Source organism: Lates calcarifer, unplaced genomic scaffold (genome assembly GCF_001640805.2).
Source record: "Lates calcarifer isolate ASB-BC8 unplaced genomic scaffold, TLL_Latcal_v3 _unitig_1460_quiver_2394, whole genome shotgun sequence".
Lineage (NCBI taxonomy): Eukaryota > Metazoa > Chordata > Actinopteri > Centropomidae > Lates > Lates calcarifer.
The window spans coordinates 1-23,737 of NW_026115533.1; the positions used below are offsets into that span (position 1 = coordinate 1).

The 23,737-nt window shown below is 41.9% G+C and overlaps 3 protein-coding genes and 3 non-coding genes across 8 annotated transcripts; all 6 read right to left on the bottom strand.

Annotated features, from left to right (window-relative positions):
• Nucleotides 1–2,218: 2,218 nt before the first annotated feature.
• Nucleotides 2,219–7,584, bottom strand: LOC108889144 (BTB/POZ domain-containing protein KCTD14). Of its 3 annotated transcripts, none has more exons than XM_051067333.1 (6): nucleotides 7,129–7,584; nucleotides 5,952–6,176; nucleotides 5,724–5,858; nucleotides 5,195–5,419; nucleotides 3,107–3,238; nucleotides 2,219–2,348 (listed from the first exon to the last, which is right to left on the bottom strand). In XM_051067333.1, the coding sequence occupies exons 1-5, from the start codon at nucleotides 7,198–7,200 to the stop codon at nucleotides 3,149–3,151; spliced, it is 747 nt and encodes a 248-aa protein (XP_050923290.1). In that variant the 5' UTR covers nucleotides 7,201–7,584; the 3' UTR covers nucleotides 2,219–2,348; nucleotides 3,107–3,148. The 3 variants fall into 3 exon arrangements, with proteins under 3 accessions (XP_050923290.1, XP_050923289.1, XP_018541019.1); XM_051067332.1 differs by having other exon boundaries at nucleotides 2,238–2,385; nucleotides 7,129–7,583; XM_018685503.2 differs by lacking the exons at nucleotides 2,219–2,348; nucleotides 3,107–3,238 and having other exon boundaries at nucleotides 5,029–5,419; nucleotides 7,129–7,580.
• A 613-nt stretch (nucleotides 7,585–8,197) lies between these two features.
• LOC108889145 (40S ribosomal protein S3) lies at nucleotides 8,198–12,998 on the bottom strand. Its single transcript, XM_018685504.2, has 7 exons — nucleotides 12,880–12,998; nucleotides 11,682–11,812; nucleotides 11,240–11,333; nucleotides 10,522–10,616; nucleotides 9,215–9,402; nucleotides 8,923–9,126; nucleotides 8,198–8,274 (listed from the first exon to the last, which is right to left on the bottom strand). Exons 1-6 carry the CDS (start codon nucleotides 12,907–12,909, stop codon nucleotides 8,927–8,929), a joined length of 738 nt encoding a protein of 245 aa, XP_018541020.1. The 5' UTR covers nucleotides 12,910–12,998; the 3' UTR covers nucleotides 8,198–8,274; nucleotides 8,923–8,926.
• On the bottom strand, nucleotides 8,526–8,675 carry LOC127139354 (small nucleolar RNA SNORD15). The gene has a single exon (XR_007809554.1). It is a non-coding gene; the product is annotated as a small nucleolar RNA SNORD15 (small nucleolar RNA).
• Nucleotides 9,580–9,729, bottom strand: LOC127139355 (small nucleolar RNA SNORD15). Its single transcript, XR_007809555.1, has one exon. It is a non-coding gene; the product is annotated as a small nucleolar RNA SNORD15 (small nucleolar RNA).
• On the bottom strand, nucleotides 10,828–10,977 carry LOC127139356 (small nucleolar RNA SNORD15). The gene has a single exon (XR_007809556.1). It is a non-coding gene; the product is annotated as a small nucleolar RNA SNORD15 (small nucleolar RNA).
• An 834-nt stretch (nucleotides 12,999–13,832) lies between the features above and the next one.
• Nucleotides 13,833–20,222, bottom strand: LOC108889143 (uncharacterized). Its single transcript, XM_018685502.2, has 10 exons — nucleotides 19,998–20,222; nucleotides 19,059–19,224; nucleotides 18,374–18,480; nucleotides 17,412–17,506; nucleotides 17,069–17,285; nucleotides 16,378–16,478; nucleotides 16,159–16,270; nucleotides 15,549–15,750; nucleotides 14,684–15,013; nucleotides 13,833–14,433 (listed from the first exon to the last, which is right to left on the bottom strand). Exons 2-10 carry the CDS (start codon nucleotides 19,163–19,165, stop codon nucleotides 14,295–14,297), a joined length of 1,410 nt encoding a protein of 469 aa, XP_018541018.2. The 5' UTR covers nucleotides 19,166–19,224; nucleotides 19,998–20,222; the 3' UTR covers nucleotides 13,833–14,294.
• Between the last annotated feature and the right edge of the window lie 3,515 nt (nucleotides 20,223–23,737).

Below are 23,737 nucleotides of genomic sequence, written 5' to 3' on the forward strand. Positions count from 1 at the left end.
TCGGTTTCTCATTTTAATCGGAACGACATAAAAACAGAGGCATTTAAGAGCCTGGGGCGGCATTCTCCGTGTTCGAAATCACTTCCTGATCGGTTACGTTTCGCTGACGTCAGACGCAAATAAACTTAAGTTTTGCCAAATCACAAACAAGAACTGTTGTCCCGTCCTTTCGCTTCTCTGAAACGTTGTGGTGTTTTGACCCTAAGGACCACCGTAGTTCTAAATCATTTAACGGAGAAGAAGTAACAGTAAGATTGAAGACATTTTAATGTAATAATGAACAAATAAATAAAAACAAATTCATATCAGAGTGAGTTTGTTTCTTTTATAGTTCATTTCAGCTGTAACCAAACCTGAATGTTTTTGTTTGTAAAAATACGAAAGCAGAAATATAAAACATGCAGATACAACTTAATTACAATTTGCTCTCTATACAGAAATCAAGCCTGTCACCACATAATACAAAAGACTGATGTTAGCTTAGGTTCATGTGTCAAATGTGAAAGTTGTGCTTATAGGCCAGAATCTGAAGTGTACTATTTGTCCACAGAGTCTGGGATCCATGGAGGAAAAGTAGAAAAGTTCTGAAGTGATCAGTCAATTTCCTGGAGCTCGATGCCAGCTGCAGATGTTCTGGCTCTCTTGCGGTCTCCTCTCCATGTGAAGAATCCCACTATCATCACCATGACTGGCAGAGCCACACAGAGCACGATGCGGCTGATGGGCAGCTGCACCTCACAGTCCGTGGTAGATGAGGACTGATGGGGGACAGATTCTGGGCCGTGGAGGGGTTTTGGAACAAGAAGACAGATGTGAAGTCCTGAAACACAGCGACGCTGTTTTCTGTGATGTTCACCTGACATCTCCACTTCCTGTTGTTGTCCTCCTTCTGGAGTTTTGTGACCAGAGTGATGTTGCAGCGAGTGTGAGCAATCAGCTCATACCTGCATGTAGAGGAGATCACCATCATCCAGTTAATGTTTTATACATTTTCTGTTTTAATTGCTGACAAATCCCATTTTGACTCTATCCCACATATATTATCCTGACATCCCAAAAAATTCACTACAACAGCAAATTCCAGATTAATATTCCACTGAAAATAGAACTACTACTATTTTCTCATATTTCAGGAACTTTGCCAAAACACATGAATTACATTAACCAGGTGCTTTAGTTTGTTGTAGTTTGTTTTGTTTGTAGTTTCAGTTAAAAAAAACAAACTACACGTCATTTTTGCAGATTTTTATCGTTAGAGCAACAGACTGAAGACTTTGGAAACTAGCGAGAGTCAGACTAACGTGGTTTCACAGGATTTGTTGACGATAAATAAAATGAGAACTGTACTTTAATGTTAAGAGAACTGATAATTAAAAACAGGTATGTGCCAGGAAAATAGAAGAATGAAGCAATGATCAAATACTCATGGTGAGTCACATTTTTGCTTTTTTTAAGTCAAAAATTTTTATTCTGTTTTTTTATTTGCTTTGTAATGAATAATAATTTATAATAAATTATTTTCTTTTCTTGTAGAAACCGGCCTCCACAGCAAAGCCATTAATCAGGTTTTAAACATTTTTTTTTCTTTTGTGAGCTCCTTTAATTACCTTTTAAAATCTAAATATCATCTACATTTAGGTGTTTTTGATGTTGCTGATTTTAGTTACCTGGAATTATTTCAGTTGTTCTGAAACATAATAATGTCACCCGGTCACCATACAGCTACACTCTGAACCCAAATGAAGCTATTCAATTAATTTGTGGCTGTATTACTACTACATTTTTGCTCCCTTCATACAGCCGTTAAGTTTTGTAGATTCACTGTTAAAACTAAATAAAGTGTAACTTTCCTACAGCACAGTTCAAAGGCAGCAGTGATAGTAAACAGAAACCTGCAGACCTGCTGTCTTCAGGCAGCACAGTACCGTCCTCGGTCACCCAGCTGAGGCTGAACACGCTGTTGTACGACTTGCAGCTCCCAGCATCATAGTAAGTGAACAGGACGCAGCTCATGGTGAGGTTCCCTCCAGGCTGCAGGTCAGTGATTTTGGAGAATGAGGTGATGGTGAGGAGAGAGAGGTAAACGTCGGTGATGCGGTTTCCAGCCTTCAGGCAGACGTAGGAGCCAGCGTCCTCCACCTTGAGGTCACGGAGGCGGAGGGAGCAGTTGGATGTGATGGACATGCGGCTGGATTTGTCTGAGGTCGTGCTCACCTTCCCCCCCGCTGACCTCGTAGGTGTACCGCACCTGGCCACCCTTTCCCGGAGACCAGAAGGTCCAGGAGATGAGGGAGCAGTCTATGGAATCCATGTTGGTGCACGGCAGGACGGCAGCACCTCCAGGTTTGCTGTACATGAACACAGCATCATTTTTGCACCACATACCTGGAAACACAAAAGTCACAATCTACAAACTCTTTTAAAATTTTTTCTTGAAGCAAACCAATTTAAATGCTCAGACATGGAGAACTTAACAGATGACCAACATAAAAGTATACACAGGAAAATGATGGAAGCTGAGATGTAAGATACACAGTGAATCAGAGATTCATTTTATTTGAGGGTTTATACCAGACTACGTTTTGTTCATGTTTATATAATTGTCATTTTCCAACCAGAAAGTCTCTGTAAAGCCTTTGGCCTCAATCAGCCGCCTACAGTCAGCTGGACAGGTTCATCACTGATGTGATTTATAGAATAAGAAAAACAGATATTAACTCAGATAATATTAACTCAAGTACACTTTGTTAAGTACTTTAATATGTCCTTTTTACGCTGCTTTACTACTTTTTCCTCCACTGCAAAAATAAACTTGTTGTTTCTCAACCCCTTACAGAAACACAGAGTCTACCTGGGGCTACATATCACATATTTAGTTCTTATATATATACACTTTAAATCAGTGCAGCTAAGATTAAAAAAACAACACAAAATATCTGTGCAGATTTATGTTTTATCAACAGTCCTTCAGATTTATCCTGTCGACCTTTAAGTCAGAAACCACTGCACAAAACTACCCAGCTGTATATGAAGTAGAAAAACTAGCTCCAGCAGAGCTTCCACTGTTGATTCTTCTTCCACTGTTGAAAAGAAAGGTGAACTCTACCTGTTAGAAGCAGCAGAGCTCTCATCAGGTTTTTTATGCTCTTCATGTTTGTGTCTTCACCTCCGCAGCAGCTCTGTTTGTCTCCGCTGCTGCTGCTGCTTCTACAAGACTCACTTCATTTCCTGTGTCACACTGAATTAGACAGGACACACACATCAGCCTGACACGAGGGAAACACATATTAAAGTTTTATCATTCTATAATAGATGTCACAAAGTATCATGTCCTGCTGGTATACAGCACACAGAGTGTGACCCATCAGGAGATGCACACATGCAGAGTGAGTAGAGCTCAGTTTTTAATCTCAGGAAAAATATTACAGTCATCAGAAAATTTGATGCCTCATCAAACGCCACAGTCTGACAAAAAATAATTGTAGCAGAAAATCCACCTACCAGCTTTCTGCAGAGATTTCAACCACATGTCACGATAGTGAAGTTAGATAAGATCATGAGATGTGGTTAAAAACCGTGGACGTACTTACACCTGTGGTTTTGTTTCTGTTATGGTTTAATGAAACAGACTGAAGACATGAACAATCTGAAAACTCCAGCAGATGATTAAAGATGAAACCGTCTTACATGTGAACTTTTTATTTTTCACCTTCACTGTCAGTTTTCTTATAAAGTATTCTGAGGTGTGAAATGCAAGACTGCAACTTTTCTCTGTCGGGGGTTTTAAGAGGAAGTGTGATTGTGTCACTGTGGTGGAAATACTGTACGAAGCATGTCCACTGCTGCTGTTTCTCTGAACACAGGACGGAAACTTACTTCAACCTGATTTCTTTAGGTGGAGGTCCAGAGTCACCTCTCGTATTTATATATATTTTAATATTTGCCTCTGAGAGCATCCAAACACCTCAGGACATCTGCAGCATCAACAAAGTCATTAGGATTCATCCCACTGGGACCATGAATGAATGAAAAAGATTGTTTTCCAATGCTGCAGGCAAAGACAATAAGTTTTCTCACAGGAGAGTCAGAGGCTGAAGCATCAAAGTTTCATTCATAAATTGAACCAAATCTTTATTTAAAGGCTTTAATGTTTCCTGTCACATCGAGAATCACTCTGCTGCTGCTGAGCTGCAAATGTTACAAGTCAGTCTGGTTTCGGTGTCCCATTTAACTGATCCGAGTGCAGCTCCAGAGGCTTTCTCACTGAATTAAAAGCTGAAACTCAAACATCTTTTTAACATTAAAATATCAGTTGAAGCCTGAATCAAACACAAACGACGTCCAGTGGAGTTTAAATGTCGGTGATATCGGCGTGTTTCTACACTGACTATCAGACACTGAGCAGGTCGGAGCCTCGCTGCCCTGCTCGAGAGCACGCCAGTCAAACACTTGATGGACATGACCTTGGTTTGCTCTAACCTGTGGCTTCAGGACAGTACCAGCACTGTTTCTTGTTGTTGATTTTCACACTGTGATCACACAGGAAGTGGTTTGACGTTAAGGTGCCCTGCCCTGCGGTGTGGTGAACACTGAGGCTGCTTTCTGCTCGTTCAGCTTTTAGGCACCACGGCCTTTTTGTTGCTTCTAATCTGGGTCGTGGATTGCCCAGTGCTATATATGTGACGCAGTATTTTCCTCGGTGACTGAATTTCCCCGTGGTACAACATATTATCTGGAACTGTCAAGTTGTTTTCACAGCGGACGAAACCTTTACGATCAAATCTAACAAACGTCGACTTTAAAGAGGCAACACGCCTCTGACACTGTGCCAACTGCACAAAAAGCAACCTGACGAAAACAAGCTAAACTAAACATAGTGAGTGAAGAGAGGATTGTGTCACTGGACAGTTTGTTGTTTATTAAAGTTTAGCAGCAGTAAAACATAATTTCAGTAACGTTTCAAACTCATATATACAGATGCTGTACTTGTGACTGACCCCTTGTGTCTAAAATGATTATTGTTCAAAATCAATCAAAGATATTTTATTGTGGAAAACGCTGCCTGTTGTTTTCAGACACGCAGCTTCCACTAAAAGCAGCCTGGTCATCACCACCAGGTGAATGTGAGTTTGTAGAAGAAGTCGTAGCTCCTGGACAGGAAGCTCTTCTCCATGACGTGAGGCTGGATGCTCACCTTGTAGCCCTGACTCTCAATGTCCATCTTTACACAGTCCAGCAGGTCTTTAACGGAGGGGACGGCCTTCCAGGGCCCGAACGTCACCACAGATTCCTTATCCGCCTCCAGGCTGTTGATGGCGTTGTCGTAGAAACCCAGATCCTCCTCCGTCCGCAGCACACAGATCATGATGGTGGAGTGGCGGGCGGCGATGGCCTCGGCTCTGGCGATACGAATCAGCACCTGGAGGAAAAGTGAAACAGACTGTGGATTACAGGAGACATCACAGTCACGGCTGAGTCGATGGACAGCTGCAGGCTGACGGTTTCCCACTGAAAATCTGCATTTAAAGTTTTGTTTCGACACAAAAACACAAGCTGGGGATAATTTAATGACGTGGTTATATTACGTTTACCAGCTGCAACAATGGAGCTGCTGTTGTTTTCATCTTGTGAGTCTCAGTGTGTGTCAGTATCAGTCTGTTTTAAAAGAATACATTGACCGGTTAGCTCTGCAGTGATGCAGTGGAGTTTTGTTAGTAGCTGACCTCGATGTTTTCTTTATAGTGGGGGACTCTGGAGAGGAACTGCTGCCGTCCCACCAGCTCTCCAAACAGCTGAGGAGTCTCCTCCAAACGTTTGATGAGAGGTTTGATGTTGTAGTACACCGCCTCCCTGTGAACCTGCACACACACACACACACACACACACACACACTAGTTCAGGGAACTGATCCTGCGTCAGTCTGATTACTGCTGAGTGAACCAGGCTCAAACCTCCTGGATGTTCTCTGTGGGCAGCTGCTCTGATCTCAGGAAGCCGAGGACAGCTCCGAAGTGCGAACCGTCGCGGTCGATGAAGTAGCGTCCCTGTGCGTCGGGCCGTAGTTTGGGGTGTCCGCCGAACAGCTCGGCCAGCCTGGAGTCGGGGTGTTTCCTCAGTGTGTTCAGAGAGGTGCTGAACAGGTGACCGCCAACATTTAACTGCACCACAGGAGAGAGCTGAGGAGAGAACAGTCATCTCATTTAGAAAAGCTTCATCTGAAGTTTCAGGATCAAAGAACTGGTCTCCTCATTTAGATCAGAGGCAGGTTTATCAGGAGACATCAGCTTATTACAGATAAAGACACATCAGCCCGGCTGTATACACCTGATGGACGATATTAAATAATGCTTATTTTCATAAATGATCTTTCCTTTGTGTCAGATAATAAAAACAAACGCCCAGAACCATCGTCCTGTTTTGTCTGACCGACATTAGAGAAGCCTGAATGATCAATCAGAGATGAAAATAGTTTTACTGGACTCAACAATTAAGTTTCAGTTTAAGGTCAAAAACAAAAAACAAATATTCTTTGTGTGGGTTTTAGATCCTGATGAGAAAACTTTGGGAACTTGTGATGAGCTTTAAAAATAATTTCAACTACACACACACACACACACACACACACACACTGTGCTGAGTCAACCACACATTCATTAGCTCAGGTTAAGACCACACACACAGAGTTAACAATAAAGTCTGACTTATAGAAAAAACTGTAACAATAACTGTGTACTTGTACTTCACTGAGTATTTCCACTTGAAGTAAACTTTAAAGTCCCGTGAACTGTATTTAAGTACAGGACTGGAGCCCAGTTCATTCACCCGACACCTTCATAAGACACATTTAAGGAAGTTTAAAGGTGGATGAGTTAATCTTCAGACAGGAAACCACCGTTTACTTCAGTCATCAGTTTCAGATTGGTGGTGAAACCCGCCTTCAACAAACTAACACCTGAAACTGGGCGAGAGGGAGAGACTGAAGATATGTGCGGTGAATAACTGGTTATTGAAGATCCTTATCCTCGCTGTTGTTCAGCCTGTCTACCTGTCCAGGTGAAGTCCAGTTAGCCCTCGCTGCTCCGCTCAGTGATAAAAACAGGATGAGAAGCAGAAGAGTGTTTTTCTTACTGGAGCTGCAGCCGCAGACTGTTTGTCCGCTGATTTGTAGTCCGGCAGGCTCATCTCGTCCTCAGGGTTCATCCAGGTGGGAGCTGGGAGTTTTCACACTGCTCGACAGGTAGGAGCTAGGGGGCGTGGCCTAACCCGGATCTGACGCCTGTAGCGGTGAGAAGATGAGTCACTCAGCTGTAAAATCTTTGACCAGTTTCTTCTCAGAGTTAGAAACTACCATGGTTTTATGCTGTGAGCTATGTCATGTGTTTTGTTTTGGAGCGCTTCAGAACTCGCATAGGAATCCGCACGTTTTTAATATTTCCTCATTATCAAAGAAATTCACTGATAGTTGTCAGTGTTTCTATTAGCACACAGCAAAAAGAACATGTTCGTGGATAATTCGGCGTATTTCATTTTCCAAATATGTGACAAATACAGGCTGAATAACAGCACTTATGGTACAGCCCGCAGTGTAACTCGCCGTGTCCATGGCAACATTATACTTCCGGTTTCTTGTAAAAGTTTATCTTAATATTTCCCAGAATGACCTTTTATTCAATTATCCACACGTCAAACGTAACTATTTCTAACTTCATAGATCTAAATAATTTCTCATTACAGACATTAATATTTTTAATCCCAGCGTAACTTCTTCACACGAAGTGAAAATATCCGTGATGGATTAATTAACTCCTTCATCATTAGACAATAAAGTCGTTGGTGTTTTTTAACATGAGGTTCTTAAACTGAAACTCTCTCTGCATCGGTCACCTGGAGAAGGAGCAGAGTGAGACATCTGCCTTCCTCCTCAGGTAGGTACCACGTGACCTTCAGTCGTCACACACACTGTCAATGCGGCTCTTACACACGCCCCAGTCACTTTCACTCCTTACAGTTTCCAACACATTCTGTCTGAAACCCATCTTCGCAACAGGAGCACGTCAGATAATAAATGATCTGAGTGAGAGAAGTAAATCAATAAATAATCCAGGTGCTCATGTGCTGCTGGCTGCCAGGGTTTACCTGTACCTCCAACATTTCCTGAGCTTTTCACGTGTAACAAAGTGACCACGACATGTTTGAGTGTATTTTCCAGATTTTATTGTTTTTGTACACAAAAAACACAGGGTCTTGCTTCCATCAGGTGGAACGGTTGAAAACCTGTAAAAACACAAAACAAATCAGAGTTAAAAACCAGCTCTAAACACACACTTTAAATTTAGTATTAAAACTGTGTTTTAAAGCTACTGGAAATTTGAGGCAGCTCAAGAGTAAACTCCAGTAAATCCTGTTGATTTTTAGGTGTAGCTCGGGTCCATCTGTAGTATTTTAGTAGCTTACTGCATTGATGTGTTGTTGACATTTAAGTCTGTAACTTAAAGCTGCTTAAACTGTGTTTGTGCAGCTTCAACCCTTCTCAGACAAATGCCTCGATGTCTTCAACCGAAAAGGACTCCCTGCTCTGAGGGACTGGAGCAGAGCCACAGAACGTGGACCTGAACCAGCAACCAGCAGAACCAGACTGAGTTCTGTTCCGACTCGTCATCGTATCATCACTGAAGGGACAGAAACTGAGACCCTGACTTGACGTTATTTAATGTGTATTTGTCTTCCTGACCTGCATCTCTCCTCAGCTCTGCAGAATTTAGTAACTGTTCACCTAAACATCCTGCAGCACAGTAAGAACTGGATGTGTTCTTCAATGTTTTTGGGACGGGGTTTATGTCCTAAACTGCAGCTGGCCACCAGAGGGCGATCAAGACGTTTCGGCTTCTCTTTTTACCTCCTACACCCCCGGCCGTCTCTTACCCTCTTATGCGGTGGGCACAGGTGCTCCCTGGGGCATGACGGGCACCTCTGGCTTGGCCCCCTTCTGCTCAGACATGGGTGTGGTGGGCAGATGCTCCTCCTTGGGCTCAACGATGCTGACGTGGTCGGGCAGGGGCTTCTTGGGGCCAATCTTGCCGCTGGGGTCCCAGGGCAGCATGATCTTCACCTTGATGCCCAGCACACCTGAGGATGACCAACAGGCTCATCAGTCAACGTGTATTAGCACCGACAGTGAGGTGTTATTCGTTTAACGGAGCTGCTGTGAACTCACCCTGCCTTAGCAGGACGTGGCGGACTGCTGTGTCGACGTAGTAGTTGACGGGGTCTCCGCTGTGGATCATCAGGCCGTCCACAAACTTCATGGACTTGGCCCTCTGACCCCTCAGCTTGCCGGACACCACAACCTCGCAGCCCTTGGCACCGCTCTCCATGATGAACCTCAGAACACCGTAGCACGCCCTGAAAGAGCAGAGGGGTGAGAACGGTCTTAACACAAAGCCGTCGACTCAGAAACACAGGTGAGGTGTGTCAAGAACATCTGCTGCACTGATGGAGGACGACAGATGAAGCATGAGACGGATTCATTTCCTTTCTCACTAAGTTGTTTTTAAGCAGCTGAGAGAGCGCAGCTTCAACCCTTCTCAGACAAATGCCTCGATGTCTTCAACCGAAAAGGACTCCCTGCTCTGAGGGACTGGAGCAGGGCCACAGAACGTGGACCTGAACCAGCAACCAGCAGAACCAGACTGAGTTCTGTTCCGACTCGTCATCGTATCATCACTGAAGGGACCAAGACTCAGGACACTGAACAAACACAGACCAGGCTGTGTGAGACAGAGGCCAGTTTCTGCTGTGAACTCTGATAATCAGTGAAATATTTCTGCAGAAAAACAATAACTGCTTCTGATGTCATGAACAAGTCTGACCTACAGTCTGTTTTATTTCCTATTTATATCATGAAAATAAATGTCTTTTATTTATGAACAAAACTGTTTTTAAAACATCAAACCAAATTTCATTCACATCACTACATGAAGCTTTTGAACCACCAACATTAAACATCCAGTTCACTGTCATCACTGCTAAAACTGCACTACGAGCTTTGACTGAAGCTGCATGTGACTGTTCAACCTGCTTTATGGCGTCACTACTACCAACAATACAGAGGAAGCTGACCAATCACAGTCCTCTCTGCAGCTGCAGTGTATAAGCTCTAAATCTACACCCAAAAACCTTCACACACACAATTCTACACTCCCCTTAGATTCTCCACATCTGATCAACCATTATTAAAATTTAAATAATTAATAATAATTTAACTAAGGCACATGCATCATTTTGTTCTGCTGCAAAGAACATGGTGTTAAATACAAAGTACACAAGCGGCTGAAAGTGGAATAAAGCCGGGCTGCTGCTTGCAAAGTAACATTTCTGATACGATGTGAAGGAATCAAACATTATGAAGAGCTACAGTTCAGAGATTCTTCTCGATCAAGTGTCTCAAAAATGACTAATTTAAAGTGGTGTCTTGTCAACTATAAGCGACAGCATGTTGAATTAGTCGTGTGAGCTGCTTACCTACGAACAGCCAGGCCTCCCAGCAGCTTGTAGCGCAGAGACTCAGCCTGAGCGATGGCGCACAGGCCACGAGTGGCAACTTTCTCAGCGTACAGCTAACAGAGAGGAGAGAGAGTTCAGTCAAACATCATGAATCAGAGAAACGATATTTGGCATTTGGTTAATTGCAGATATATGAATTTACAGTTTCCTAGAGTTTGCATGCACCCTGCTCTCAGAAGTGAACAGAGAATATGACTGCTGTCAGGGACGTTAATCTGTCTTGTCTCTGTTTTAGGAGATGCAGCACACTCCTGATGCTTTGACCCTTCTCAGACAAATGCCTCTGTGTCTTCACTTGGAAAGGACTCCTGACATCTGAAGACCTGGAGCAGAGCCACAGAACGTGGACCTGAACCAGTATCAGCAGAGTCAGACCGAGTCCTGCTCTGTCTCGTCATCGTATCATCACTGAAGGGAGGACAATCAAGACTCAGGAGCCTCTACACCTGCATTCGTCTGGTTAACGTGAGAAAAATGCATCTTTCTTTCAGCCACATTGCTCTGCACTTTAAACTTGTAACCACTTATGAATATAAACAGTGTGGATTCATTTTTCAGCATTACAAGCCATTAAGTTCTACTAACGTTGACTCCACTGCTCTATTTTGTCCTGCTGCAGTAGTAAAAGACTTGAGTTGATGTTTGTTTGTTATATAATTCACATTGGTTCTCTTACCTCCACGCTGCCCTCGGGGAAGCCAAACCTCTTCTGGACCACAGCGGTCAGCTCTCTGATCCGACGACCCTTCTCTCCCAGAACATTCTGGGTCCTAAAGACAGTTTAAGGGATTAATACACTCTGTTCCTGCTGTCAACAGCATCCAGCTTAAAGTTCTGTCAAGATCATGGTTCAGTCTAGTCCTGATGTCATGTTCACGTCATTTGGGACGGACAGTAGACTCCCATGTTACAACCTGCTAGCATTCATGTTATCCAGGTAGTTGTATGATTACATTACGACTTGGGAACGAATGTGAGCATAATAGTCTTGATATAGCACAACACAGACAGTTTACTTTTTAGTATTTTACTCTGATGTTATTAGTAGAAGCTGCTTCCAGCATCTGTGCTTCTGCAAACAACGCATATACGACAACCTTAAAGGTTTGGACGCTCACCTTGTAGCCAGGATGATGATCTCAGTCCTGGTCGGAGTCACACGCACCTCCACACCGGAGTAGCCATCTTCAGCAAGCTCGCGAGTCAGGAACTCGTTCAGCTCGGCCTTGAAGATACCGTCTGAGACGAACTGAGGGAAAAAACCACAGGGTCAGACTCAGAATGAAACAACTGACTGTCACTGTGCACAAATACAACTTTAGTAAAGGCTACGACAATGTGTCAATGGTGGAATAGAATAACAAAATAAAAATGAATGATCTGCACTTTAATTCTTTGCTCTATAACAGGGAAATTCACAGCTTGTGTTTGTGATAGATTCGTGTAGATTTGTTTTAAACCAGAGCAACTCAGGCCTGTTAAAACAAACTGTTAAGATGCTGCACAGACAGAAAATACAAGGACTGAATGACAGCACTAATGTATTTGGGATATGAGTACATTCAGATGCCCAGTATCTGAGCTAAGGTACATGGATATTAAAATGAGAAGTAGAGCACTCATGAGCGATCACTCCACCTGCACTAACATCATTGAAATAAGCAGGTCTGGGGATATTTAGATATTAAATAACGTAACAAACCCTGAGGAACCGCATGTCAGGGCTTTTTAAAGGTGTTTTAACGCCAATAAACTCCTATGTGATGCTGTTGTCAGTCGTTTATGTCCATTTAAAACACTCCACATAATCCTTCACAACCTTTACGTGCTTTATTCAAACGCTGCAAACTGAATGCGATACTCTGTCTTTGCTAAACTTCACGATATCTGCCGGTTTATCTGGGATAGGGAGCTGTTTCTCGGTCTCCGTTCATTTGACTGTGAAGCTAACCCACCGGCTAACCCACGTTAGGACAAATAAAACTACAGAAACGAGCAGCGATATTTCACAAATTTGAAAGTATAAAACTAAAACTGCCGCGTACACAAACTACCAGAGTTTTATCTGGGGCCCCATGTCTGCGGGTGCCGGGTTATTAACTCATCTCTACCCGCAGGAGACCGAGCCATGTTAGCAAGCCAAATGAGGAGGTCGCTCCGCCGGCAGCATCTAGATTAATCCTCTCCAGACCGGAGGCGCGTAAACTCGACCAACACCGGGACAAACACGGAACACTGGTATCGTAGCCGACATGATGCCATTTTTACAGAAACTCGCTGTGTTTGTGAGTAAAACGCGGATAAAACTGTGCTAACCTTCCTCTTCTTGGAGATTTGCACCGCCATCTTCCAATAGGCCGTAGACAGGAAAGGACCGTCAACGGACGCGGAAATGCTTTTATAACAAAATGGCCAACTTCCGGTGACTGTTTGTTCAGGCTGCGTTGGGACTTGTAGTTTTTTTTGTTTGATTTCTCTATCAGTCACAGCAGGAAAACGAGGAAAACGTGTCGTAGTTACAACTAATCAAAGTTACTGATATCGTTGATGATGATTTCAGGAAGTAGTCACATTAGTGGCAAAGTTAGTGTCTGGTCAAATACTATACACACATATATGAAATAAAGCAAGTGGCTGTTATGAGACGATATAAATCCTTCTCTATGTAATATACTGTATTCAAACAGCTCTGCGATAAATGCTACCTCCGTTGACGTTAATTTACATACATGGCAGAGGACAGGACATTAAAAAACAGAGTTGAAAATAAAAGTTCTGTTGCTTTTAATTGTTACATGTCGAAAGTTTTCACCGGATGTCTTGGTTTAATGTTTCTCTCTTTGGTAGCATTAATATTCAGTCCCCTCTAGTGGTCACATGGTGGGACTGCAACACTACAATAAATTCGTGGTTGACACACGTAGGAACACTACTGTATCTGATATGAAATACCCCCTGCAGCATGCAATGCATTTCACTAAACAGACCTTTAATAAATACCATCCCTGCAGTTCTTTTGTCCATTAGCAAACATAGCAATGCACAGAGTAGATGTGAGAGAGGTCCCGTCTCTCGCGATAGTTTGAGAAAGGGTCCCCAGAAGTGCTGCTTCGTATTGTTTGTTTTCTTTGCTGCCCTCTAGTGAACACAAAGGGAAACTACATCAGTGATGTCTAGTTTACATGTTTCTTAATATTCTGCCTCCAATGATCCAGTTTAATGTCTTCAAATTTTCATGTATTAGAAAACACTGTGAAAGTGGATGTAACTGTCTTCCAGTCCAAAACCTTTATTGATCATTTACAGCAGGACACTACAGACAGCAATGCTCCACAATAGCTTAAAAATACATTAATTAAAGCTCAATGTATATATTAAAAATGAATTAACCACTATTCAATCACCCAAGAAAATGGTTCATACAGTACTGAAAATAAAAAATAAACCCGAGCAACAAAAATGGCCATCAAAAATACATCATCCCTGCACCGCTCTATAATGCAAAATGGAATTGTTTGTGCAGTCAGCAAGCAACATATTTAACATGTTTAAAAAGTCCGCACAGATCAGACTATTAAATAATTAAACTATAAATTCCTGAAGAATAATTCCTCTCCCTGAGTTAAAAGGATGAAAGTCTGGATGGACACTTACACTTCACCTAGTGGCCAATAAGTGAACAACATTTGCATTTGGTGCTTTGAGTAGAGACACGCACACACCAACAGAGGCTACTGTATGCTGTCCTCTGGTAGAAGTCCATTCTCTCTGAGTACAGTATTGACAGCTGGTATGAGGTGGGTGCTGTAGCTCAGCAGTCTGCCGTCATAAATCAGCTGGTTTGGTGTCAGCTTGGGTTGCCTCGGATCTCTGCACAGACAGAAAGCAGAGTTACAGATTGTTACAGTGTCTCTGGTGTGCCTGTTTTATCTGTTTGGGGGTAAAAGCATCAAATCTCATCTCATCTTAATCCTCTGTACTCTTTCAGGAGAATACAAATGTGTGTTTTTCTTGCAGATACCTGAACCAACAATGAGGAGGAATTGCCTCATATTCTACAAGCAAAAACAGTACAGTCACACACATGATGTGATGAGGAAGTACATAAACAAAACTCTACCTTGTGTGGTACATTCGTGCTATATTCCTGTCAACCCAGGCGCAGCCTTTGACTGACTTCAGCAGTCCGTGGACGGTTGCTCTGTACACAGCTCGAGGGTTGACAATGATCTTGAAGTTGCTGTAATGAGTTTCTGGAATGATGGGTTCATGGTACAGGTGAGCCAGGATGTTAACTCCAGACACATTCTGCCAGTGGTGGTTCTGCAGGGGCAGAGTCTGGGAGGTGGGAGGAGGCAGCGTGACGGTGATGGGGAACACGTTATTTTCAAACATGTAACACTGGTCAGCGCCATACTTCTTCTCCAACTGTGGCAACAATTTCAACCAGCTGGTAACAGAATGAGAATAAAAGAAGTCAAAATAGTTTTTAAACTTTGTTTTCCAACACCAAACTTTATAACCAGTATATAAAGTATTTATATTGCACCATAATGCACTATAAAGAAGTTGAAAGCACAGAGGATATGTTGAATCTGTTCAGATTCCCCGACCATTTCAATGGACATAATGTTTCTAGGATCACTCTATAGTGCATCCTTCTGATAATGTACACAGAATATTCAGCTCAGGGTGTGTGTACTCTGCTGTATATCATTTTAAATTGCCAAGCTGGGGATAAATAACATTCTTTGAATTAAAGTGAAAGTTGTATTAGGATATTAATGAATTGGAAAGTCTTAAAAAAAAAAAAACTAAAATCTATTCAGCACTTCTCATGAGTGTGTTCTATGTTTGTATTTTACACAGTCAATGTAATGTAAAAACTTGATAAGGAACTTAAGTTGATATGAGTTATCATTTTGGCAAGACAAAGGGCTGATTTCTAAAAACACATTTGTCTTATTCAATGAAAAAAGTGCTACCTGTTGACTGACTGAGGCAGTATGAGCTCGTCAATGTCATGCAGGGCCACATATTTAGACTGGTACATGTATCTGTAGAGACAGTCATTGAGAGCAGGAATCTGGCCGAGGTAGTGGATGTCACCCGGACCGTGTGAAGGCAGCCAGCCCCGAGATACATTAATAAATTTGGACAGAGACCAAGGAATCACCTCCACTAAACCTGAGAAGGAGACGTTGGTAGAATTAGATCACAAGGACACACGTGAACAGCCAAGCAATTTAAACTTTGCATTTTTATTAGATTGTCTGAAACAAACTTAGCTGCTCAAAGAGTGTTTGTTGCAACAAGAATTCTGGGACTTGGATTACATGACTGAGTGCAAAGTGAAAGTAGTGATGAAGCAATGAGGAACTGCTGCTCTGGTAGAAACTCAGTGTTATCATTAACCCTGTTTTCAGCAGCAGCGTGGCTTGCATCAAACATTGAAAAAATCTACAAAAGTCAATACCAGGAAAAGGGCGTTTTCATAGTTCAACTCATACTGTGGACAAGTGCTTGTGCTATCACTATAAACTTTAAAATTCCTTTCTGAAACAATCTCACTCCAACAAAAGCAACATATTCCACCTTTGTGAGTGTAGTAGTCCAGTATGCGCTGTGTTTCAGGGCTGCAGCTGGTCTTATAGACGACAACCCTGTTCACCCCCAGTAACTGCAGCATTTCCAAACTCTGGACCAGCTGAAATTTAACATAGGCATTTAGTTTGAATTTTTTATTTTTAGAAAAATCGAAAAGAAAAAAGTTAAGTTGAAAATAACAATAAAATCAGTGTTATGTGGCTTTACCTGTAACACGTTGGTGAAATCGAACATGGTGGAGAGGCAGACAGTGAAGTTGTATGGAAAGGAGTCACTTTTCACCTTCTGGTTCTTCACCTCCACAAACTCTTTATTTTGATTTAAGAGGCCACAGAAAAGAACCACAGATATGTTTAGACAGTCACATGTCTTTATTGTACTCCTAAACTACAGTATGTTCAAGGCTGCAGACATTCACTGAAATATACTTAAATTACTTACTGTCCACTATATTCAGAGAAATTGTTTATGTCAAATTTCCCCAAAAATGCCAAACATTCATTAGTTCCAGATTCTCACTTGTGAGAATTTGATGCTTTCCTTTGTCTTATGTAACAATAAACATAATATCTTTGGGTTTTTGACTTAATTTCCACACAAATAATCAACTAGTTGTTGATGTTAAAAACCACACATGTGTGCTTCATGGTGGCAGGATAAGAAAAGAAAAGAGTTTGACCTGCTGATGATGCCAGAGGAAGTCAGGGAATCACCAGAGTCAACAGGATTCATCTTCTGGGGACCATCAATATCTGAACAAAATTTCATGGTGCCCACAGATACTTCAGTCTTTAAATCAAAGTGGTGGACCAACTGACAGACAGACTAACATTACCATCGTCTCTAGAGCCATAATGCTAACACAGCTAACACCTTGATGTGTGGGATCTATCAGTACCTCCAGATTTGTTTGCAGCAGAGGTCACAGCGATATGAGACACAGTCTCACAGCCTGAAGGGATAGGACACATGATGTCTGCTGTCCCATATGGAAAGTCAAAGTGATGAGCATAGACACTGCTGACACCGTCAGAGATGTGCAGTTGATCCTGACAACAGAGGAGGCAATGGTAGGCTACAGTCTCCTTCCTCAGCACCACTGCAATGACACGAACCTGGTCCAAGAAGAGGACAATAAGGATGATATTAGAATGTTTAGTGCTCCCTGTGGACATTGAACACAGCAGTATTGTTGCTATGTTGTACCACTGAGAACCTCAGGGAGTAAAGACTTCACTGACCTTCCTATTTCCTGTGCGGTGCTCCTGATAAGCTGATACCAGCAGTGTCTTCGTCCTGTTGACCGCCACGATAGACAGCTTTTGTGACTGAGGAGCTGCACAAGTGGAAAATGTTAAACGAAGTTGGTGCCTGAGTGCCTGACAAGAGAGTGTTTGTCCCTTCACAAAAACTATTAAGCTCTACATACCAGAACATCAGGAAACAGAAAACCAAAGAAATGTTTAGGTTAGTGTGATCACACAATGAAAGGATAATTTATCAAAGTTAGTTGCTGAGATTTGAGAACACAGTGATCAGAAGAAAACACTAAAAAGAAGTTGGGTCAACAAACACCTAAGTTAGTTAAACTTACTTGGAAGAGAAGACAAAGAGTGAAAATTTTACATAACATACCTTAAAAGAACTGTAATCTAAAGCAATTTACATGTAATAATTGCTTCTTTATTGCCAATATGTGAAATAATTGTAATGTGACATTGCCATTCCCCAACTTTCTCTGTTGCCTACAACACCCTGTTAGACTGATTTCTATGTAAAGGACTTGAGTTGAGTTTTCAGGACGCTCGCAGTAAAAGTGTCTTTGGCCTCTTGTAACCTCTTGCTGCAGAGCAATTAATGTGGTTACATGTTTTATAGTTTTCTGACAACTGACAACTGTGACCTAATGGGGTAATGGGTTCCATTTACAAACTCACAAAGAAACAAAGCAACATTCTGTGAGGTTAGGGTTTGCATTTTTGGTTCTCTTAAGAACCCCTCACCCAAATAAGTTCACACTCAACACTGCACTTACTCCTGTTCTTAGCAATATACCCACCAAATTTGAAGCTGATTGGATGAGCAGCTGTTGAGAAAATTGAAGGACAGACAGAGAGTTCTCGATTCGTAGTAAGATAAAGTGGTTGAGGAGAACAGGAAGAGCAGGGTTTTCTTAAGGACAGATTACAGTAATGTATTTTACCCATTTGCCCTGAAGGACATTGCTGAGTCTCTTTCAGTTGCACTGGAGTCTGAGGCTCAGTGATTTCTGGATCGTACTGAGTCACGAACGGGAAGCTCCTGTGTGACCTGTGGTTCCAGCAAATTTTGTGTTTGAGGTAACGTGACCCAATCATAGATTTATTAACAGGAAATTTCAAAATCAGGTTCAAAGAACAATTTAAGAGGTAAGAGAGGTGGAGGCTGATTATTGTTCTGTCACTGTCATTTTTTCCCATTGTTCAGAAGCATTTTTAGAAACAAATGAGACTGTCCTCCCAAGAAAAATAACAGCATCAGATGTTTCAGCTGTTACATTTTATTGTTAGATGACTTCTAGTGGTTGTAGTGATAATGAGAGGAGCAACAAAATCCATGTTAGGAGGAGGCTGGTGTGGATGGATGGGTCACAAAGAAGACAGCTGTTCATTTCTGGTGTGACACCTATAAAAGTGAATAGTTTCTGACTGATAGTTACTGAATGTTGAAATAAGGGGGGAAAAAAAATGCATTTTTTCACCTCAAATTGAGCGTACTTTCAAAAATTTTGGATAAACTAAAGACAATTACTGTCACATATAATGCCTCAGTTGCAGTTGGCTGAATGAAACCCAGGGCATTTGAATCACTATCAGGGTGAAGCAGATCAGACTAGTGATTTAACCCACCTGTACATCCAACACAGCAGGATGAGAGAGATGATGGTGAGGTATATCAACTGTCTGAAGTTTTGTAGTTGAGAAAGCTGTCGATGATTTCGGCACATCCCAAACATATTGTCTCAGTTCTGCTGGTTTCTGCTCAGATATGTCTCCCTGACCCAAGTGAAGAAACCTGGACAAGCAGAAGGTAAGTGAGTAACTCTATTCAAGTACAACCCCTGAAAATGGCTGAACTAAACTGATCAACAGCCTCTATCTGTAAATTACAACTATAGTGTTGATGCATATATGTATAACAAGCTGTTAGAGGAAGGATATTAAATAAATTAGATCAACTTTGGGGGAGAAAACCACAGGATCTGAAGTTTTTAGAATAAGAATATGCTACATGTCATGAGGTCAGTAAGGGCTTGGGCCAATCAGGAAAAAGTGCTGTCGTCACAAAGGTGGTTTCCAGTTGGTGCAGCCGGAGAAAAGCAACAGCAGAAAACTGAGCAGAAAACTGCAGGCACCTTACGCCCATGGGGTTTTACAGTCGTGTGACTTTCTAACCGGCAGGCATTGTTTTAAACCCAACATGCATCATGTCAAGTCGGCACTGCACAGTGCCACATCAAGTCAAACAAACCTTTTTTGTACATCTGGGCATGTTACCTATGCCTGCCCAATTTCGTCCAGACTATCCCCAATGTCAAGGGATTTTTGAAAATGTATAAGGGGAGCTATTCATTTTGCCACACCCATGCACAAGGCCCATAAAACACTGAAATTTTCACAGCATCTAAGGCGTCTGCAAAGTTTCTGAGCTTTTAGCCCTTAAATAATGTTGTTAATTTTAATATAAAAATAACAATAAACAAATATTTACAAATAAAAATCCTGTTCCAGGCCCAAATCTTTTTTTGACCATTTCACTCAAAAAGCAGCAAAATAAAAGTGTGGTACCTTAATTATGAGTTCTAAGTCCAGGCTGTAGCTTTTACCAGTCTCTCGGTCTCCGGTGAAGAACTAGACGGCAAACAGGTGTCCAAAGAGGGCACAGTCACCGCAGATGTTATCAGTCTCTCCTCTATGGTGAAGAGCAAATGTGTGGTTTCTCCTCGTAGTCTAATGCACTCTGAACATTGACTTGATGCCTTGTAGCACTGTCTGATTAATCTTCAGGGTTTCCTCATTGGAAAGCAGGGGACCAAAGTCTTGCGCATAAACTGGTTCAGCTACAGTGGTGTAATGAGGAAATGAGGGGGAGGGTTTCTTCCCACCTGTGGATGTTGTGGGGAGGGGTTCCTGCTTCTTGGGAGGGACTGATGACTTTGATCTGTGTAGGGAGACAGGTTGCATCCTTTTGGTAGAAAATATGCCACATAGCCTTGAGTTAGTTGAACCGGGTTTCAATGAGGTGACGCTCATTTATCTTGGAAACAAAATGGAGTTGATGGGAATGAAGACTTTCTCTCCACTACATGTGAAGCTTATGCAACATACAGATCTGCTTATTGTTTAAGAACCCCAGTTTTTTTAAGTATCAGTAAATGTACTAATGTACTAATACTGCACCACAGAAAAAATAGGTCCATTGTAGGTACCTGTACAACTACAGTCTACAGCTACTGGGCAGTGTGTCAACCTCTTATCTAGGAAACTTAACTTGTCTTTCCAGTGCAGCTCACAGCTCACAACCCTCCCTGGAAAACTCGAGCCCATCAGTCCCTTTTCTGAACTGTTTAAAGAACTTTGCTCAGTAAAGACTTGTTCCATCCTTCATCTGCCTCTGAATGTGAATCTGCTTTGGGGTCCGGTCACTCCACTATCACACTTAACAATAACAAGAGAGTGATAAAAGAGTTGAATATACACACCAAAGTGAGGTAAGATTATTTGGATAACCTGGCTTGTTACACCCCTGTTTTAAACCTGTCCTCTCCTTAATGAACTTGCCTCAGGGCGATACTGAAACTTAAAAAGGACATAAAAATCTGCAGCACTGGAAAGACAAGTTAGCAGACTGGACAAGCAAGAAAATAACTCAGTACTTGCACAAAGCTGAGTGCCTGGAGAGTTACCACCACAGACTGTCTATATTTTATTTACTGCCTATGGTTACCACTAGCATGATCAGACAATCTGGCGAGGATGAGGAATTGGGGTTTTAGAACAGCAGGTGATGTGGTGTATGCAGCCATAATCATTTCTGCCCTCACACACTTTGTTCAGACAAGTCAGAACTAGAGCTAGATTCCTATAGTTCCTGCAACAACTCAGAGAGAAGAAGAAATCTGAGGACTGGTTCTATGTAATACATACTCCCCTAAAACAGATCACTCTCTTGTGAGGGTTCATCACCCACCTCTTGCGTAACGCATTCCAGCAGCTCTGCCTTCCAAAAGATGACAACACCACACAAACAGAAAACAGTTAGCCTGTAGGAAGATGGAGGTTCCTTCTGTCTCCTATCTAATGTCAATGAATACCAGTTCCCAAACATAAAATGCTATCTTTAAAAACAGAATGGGCGCTGTATGTAGCAATTAATTCTTTTATTTGGGTGTGTAACTAGTTTTACTAACTGTGTGATTTTATACACAAATATGTGCAGAATTCCCTTTGAAGATGCATTTATAAATTAAATTAACAATAAATCTGTCTTCTGATATTTTCTAATCATGAGAGAAATATCATTAGTACATGTAGCCGGTGTGAAATGGTTGTGTGTAATAGATACTCTGATATTATTGTAGAGCCCTGTAGAGCTGCTACAATGCAACCAGTGAAACTAAACTCTTTCTCCAGCCCTGCAGCACATCATTCCTGTTTTGGTTTCTCTACACTGGCTCCTAGTGAAACAAAAATACTTCTTATTGTTTTAAAAACTATGAATGGATTAGCTCTCCTACGCTGTTGACATGCTCACTGAGTAGACACCAGATAGAACCACTGGATCATCGGGCCATTAAAATCTGATGTCTGGAATTGTCCATTTCAGCTGATAAAGGCTGAATTATTTCCCCAAAGTAGTTTCACAGTTATGTTCAGGGCAACATTCACATCTACAGTCATGTGAGAGGGAGCGCAACAAGACGACTGAAGTACAGTTAAAGTCACACTGACACATAATGTTTTGTGCATGGGGTCTGATGGCCTTTGTTATGTTTGTTGGAGTTTGTTTAGAGTCTGTCTGCCTGCTTGTGTTTATTTCCTCTTTTGACTTTGAGCATCATCTAATCCCTTAATTTAATCTAATGCAAATTCCCTGTTTACAGCATTCAGAAAAATCTGATTTGTGAGAAATATCAGCTGCTTCTCTCCACTTCTGTTGCCCCCCAGGCCTGGTGGTGTGTCAGGGCGGCAGTGTATTTGTAAATCCTGCCGTGGTCTGAATCTATAAAACACAGAGGCATAACTTTAGCTTGCAGGGTTTAACCTGCAGCGCTGCCTCTATGAGGCTTCTCACAGGCGCCACCTATTGGTCTGATTGAGAATCGTGCCAAAGCATCAACAACTGAAGTCCTATGAAGTTCACATTTGTTGGTGTTTTTTAAAAAACATTTAATTTATTATCTTATAAACAATCTAATCAATTAACTGTAACATGGTACTAATGAAACCCTTTCCCAGGACCCTGTAAAGAGTCCTGGATAAAAACAATTATTATTACCAATGAAAACATGTGAAGTGAGAGAGTGAGAGAAAAACATGTATTTCACTAAAGCTTCCACTAGATGGCGCCACCTCTCTGCCTCTACTGATTCTCAGCCACAGGTTGTCAGACTGAAATTAGAGAAGCCCTGTAATGATGAAAATACAAACAATTTTATTGCTTTTCATGAAAGTTACCCTGATTTAAATCTTTATGTAACAGGCAGTTGTTGTTGAATCATTCAAAGTTTAAAACGAAACAGTGGCAACTGCTGCACAAAGGTGGAAGATAACTAAAGCTTAACATGTTTAATCAGTTGCCTACAGGTACAGGTTTGGTGGGAATCTTTCAGCTAACACGATTTATTTTTAATGTGCTTGTGACAAAATGTTTGCTCTGATCAGTAACGTCTACAGAGAAGAGTGAGTGAGCTGTAACAGTCTGGCAGTGAGTGGGTGGTGAGCTGGGGTATTTGAGCAGGAGAGCTGATGAGTTGATTGGGCAGGTGTGGAGACTGAGCCAGGAACCAGGTGAGTAAGCCACACCCACGCACAACAGACAGGAGGAGGAAACACAGGGGAAACACTGTGGTCATGACTGAACGGTGACGCTCACCAACTGTTCTCTACTCCCCTGTCGAACATCACATCCATCTTGACTGCATCACTAGCATTACAGATTACTGATTTAAGTTTTTGCTCAACACAAATGTCAGTGTTATATCCCAAACACATCCGTAAAATATTAGTTAAATATCTGACAAAAACTGTTGTTATTGAATGTCTTGGATTTTTCATTTATATGGCAGAAGCTCAGGAGGAAGGTGCATGAATTTTTTTTTTTGAATGCCGTCCAAAGATCCCCTCCAGATGTGTTTTATACTCATGTAAAATGCTCTGCTTGATTCGTCCTTTCCACAGAACCGTTCAAGGCTAGAACCACGATCGATTTCCAGACTGTAGTTGTACTTGAGCTGGAAGCTGACGTTTTGATTTCAAGCTTTGTGCACACTAATAGACCAGAGATTTCTCTGCTTGAACCAACGCTG

What these genes read in the sequence shown, in the direction of transcription:
- LOC108889143 (XM_018685502.2), bottom strand. Translation starts at nt 19,165, where the DNA reads ATGTTTGGGATGTGCCGAAATCATCGACAGCTTTCTCAACTACAAAAC. An exon ending in ATGTCCTTCAGGGCAAATGG is followed by an intron (nt 17,507 to 18,373) that starts GTAAAATACATT and finishes CCACTTGTGCAG; the next exon opens with CTCCTCAGTCACAAAAGCTG. An exon ending in ACCGCACAGGAAATAGGAAG is followed by an intron (nt 17,286 to 17,411) that starts GTCAGTGAAGTC and finishes TTCTTGGACCAG; the next exon opens with GTTCGTGTCATTGCAGTGGT.
- LOC108889144 (XM_051067333.1), bottom strand. Translation starts at nt 7,200, where the DNA reads ATGAACCCTGAGGACGAGATGAGCCTGCCGGACTACAAATCAGCGGAC. An exon ending in ACTATAAAGAAAACATCGAG is followed by an intron (nt 5,420 to 5,723) that starts GTCAGCTACTAA and finishes CTTTTCCTCCAG; the next exon opens with GTGCTGATTCGTATCGCCAG. An exon ending in TTGAGAGTCAGGGCTACAAG is followed by an intron (nt 3,239 to 5,194) that starts GTGAGCATCCAG and finishes TGTCTAATTCAG; the next exon opens with TGTGACACAGGAAATGAAGT.
- LOC108889145 (XM_018685504.2), bottom strand. Translation starts at nt 12,909, where the DNA reads ATGGCGGTGCAAATCTCCAAGAAGAGGAAG. An exon ending in AAATCTCCAAGAAGAGGAAG is followed by an intron (nt 11,813 to 12,879) that starts GTTAGCACAGTT and finishes TTTTTCCCTCAG; the next exon opens with TTCGTCTCAGACGGTATCTT. An exon ending in GGAGGCCTGGCTGTTCGTAG is followed by an intron (nt 9,403 to 10,521) that starts GTAAGCAGCTCA and finishes CTGCTCTTTCAG; the next exon opens with GGCGTGCTACGGTGTTCTGA.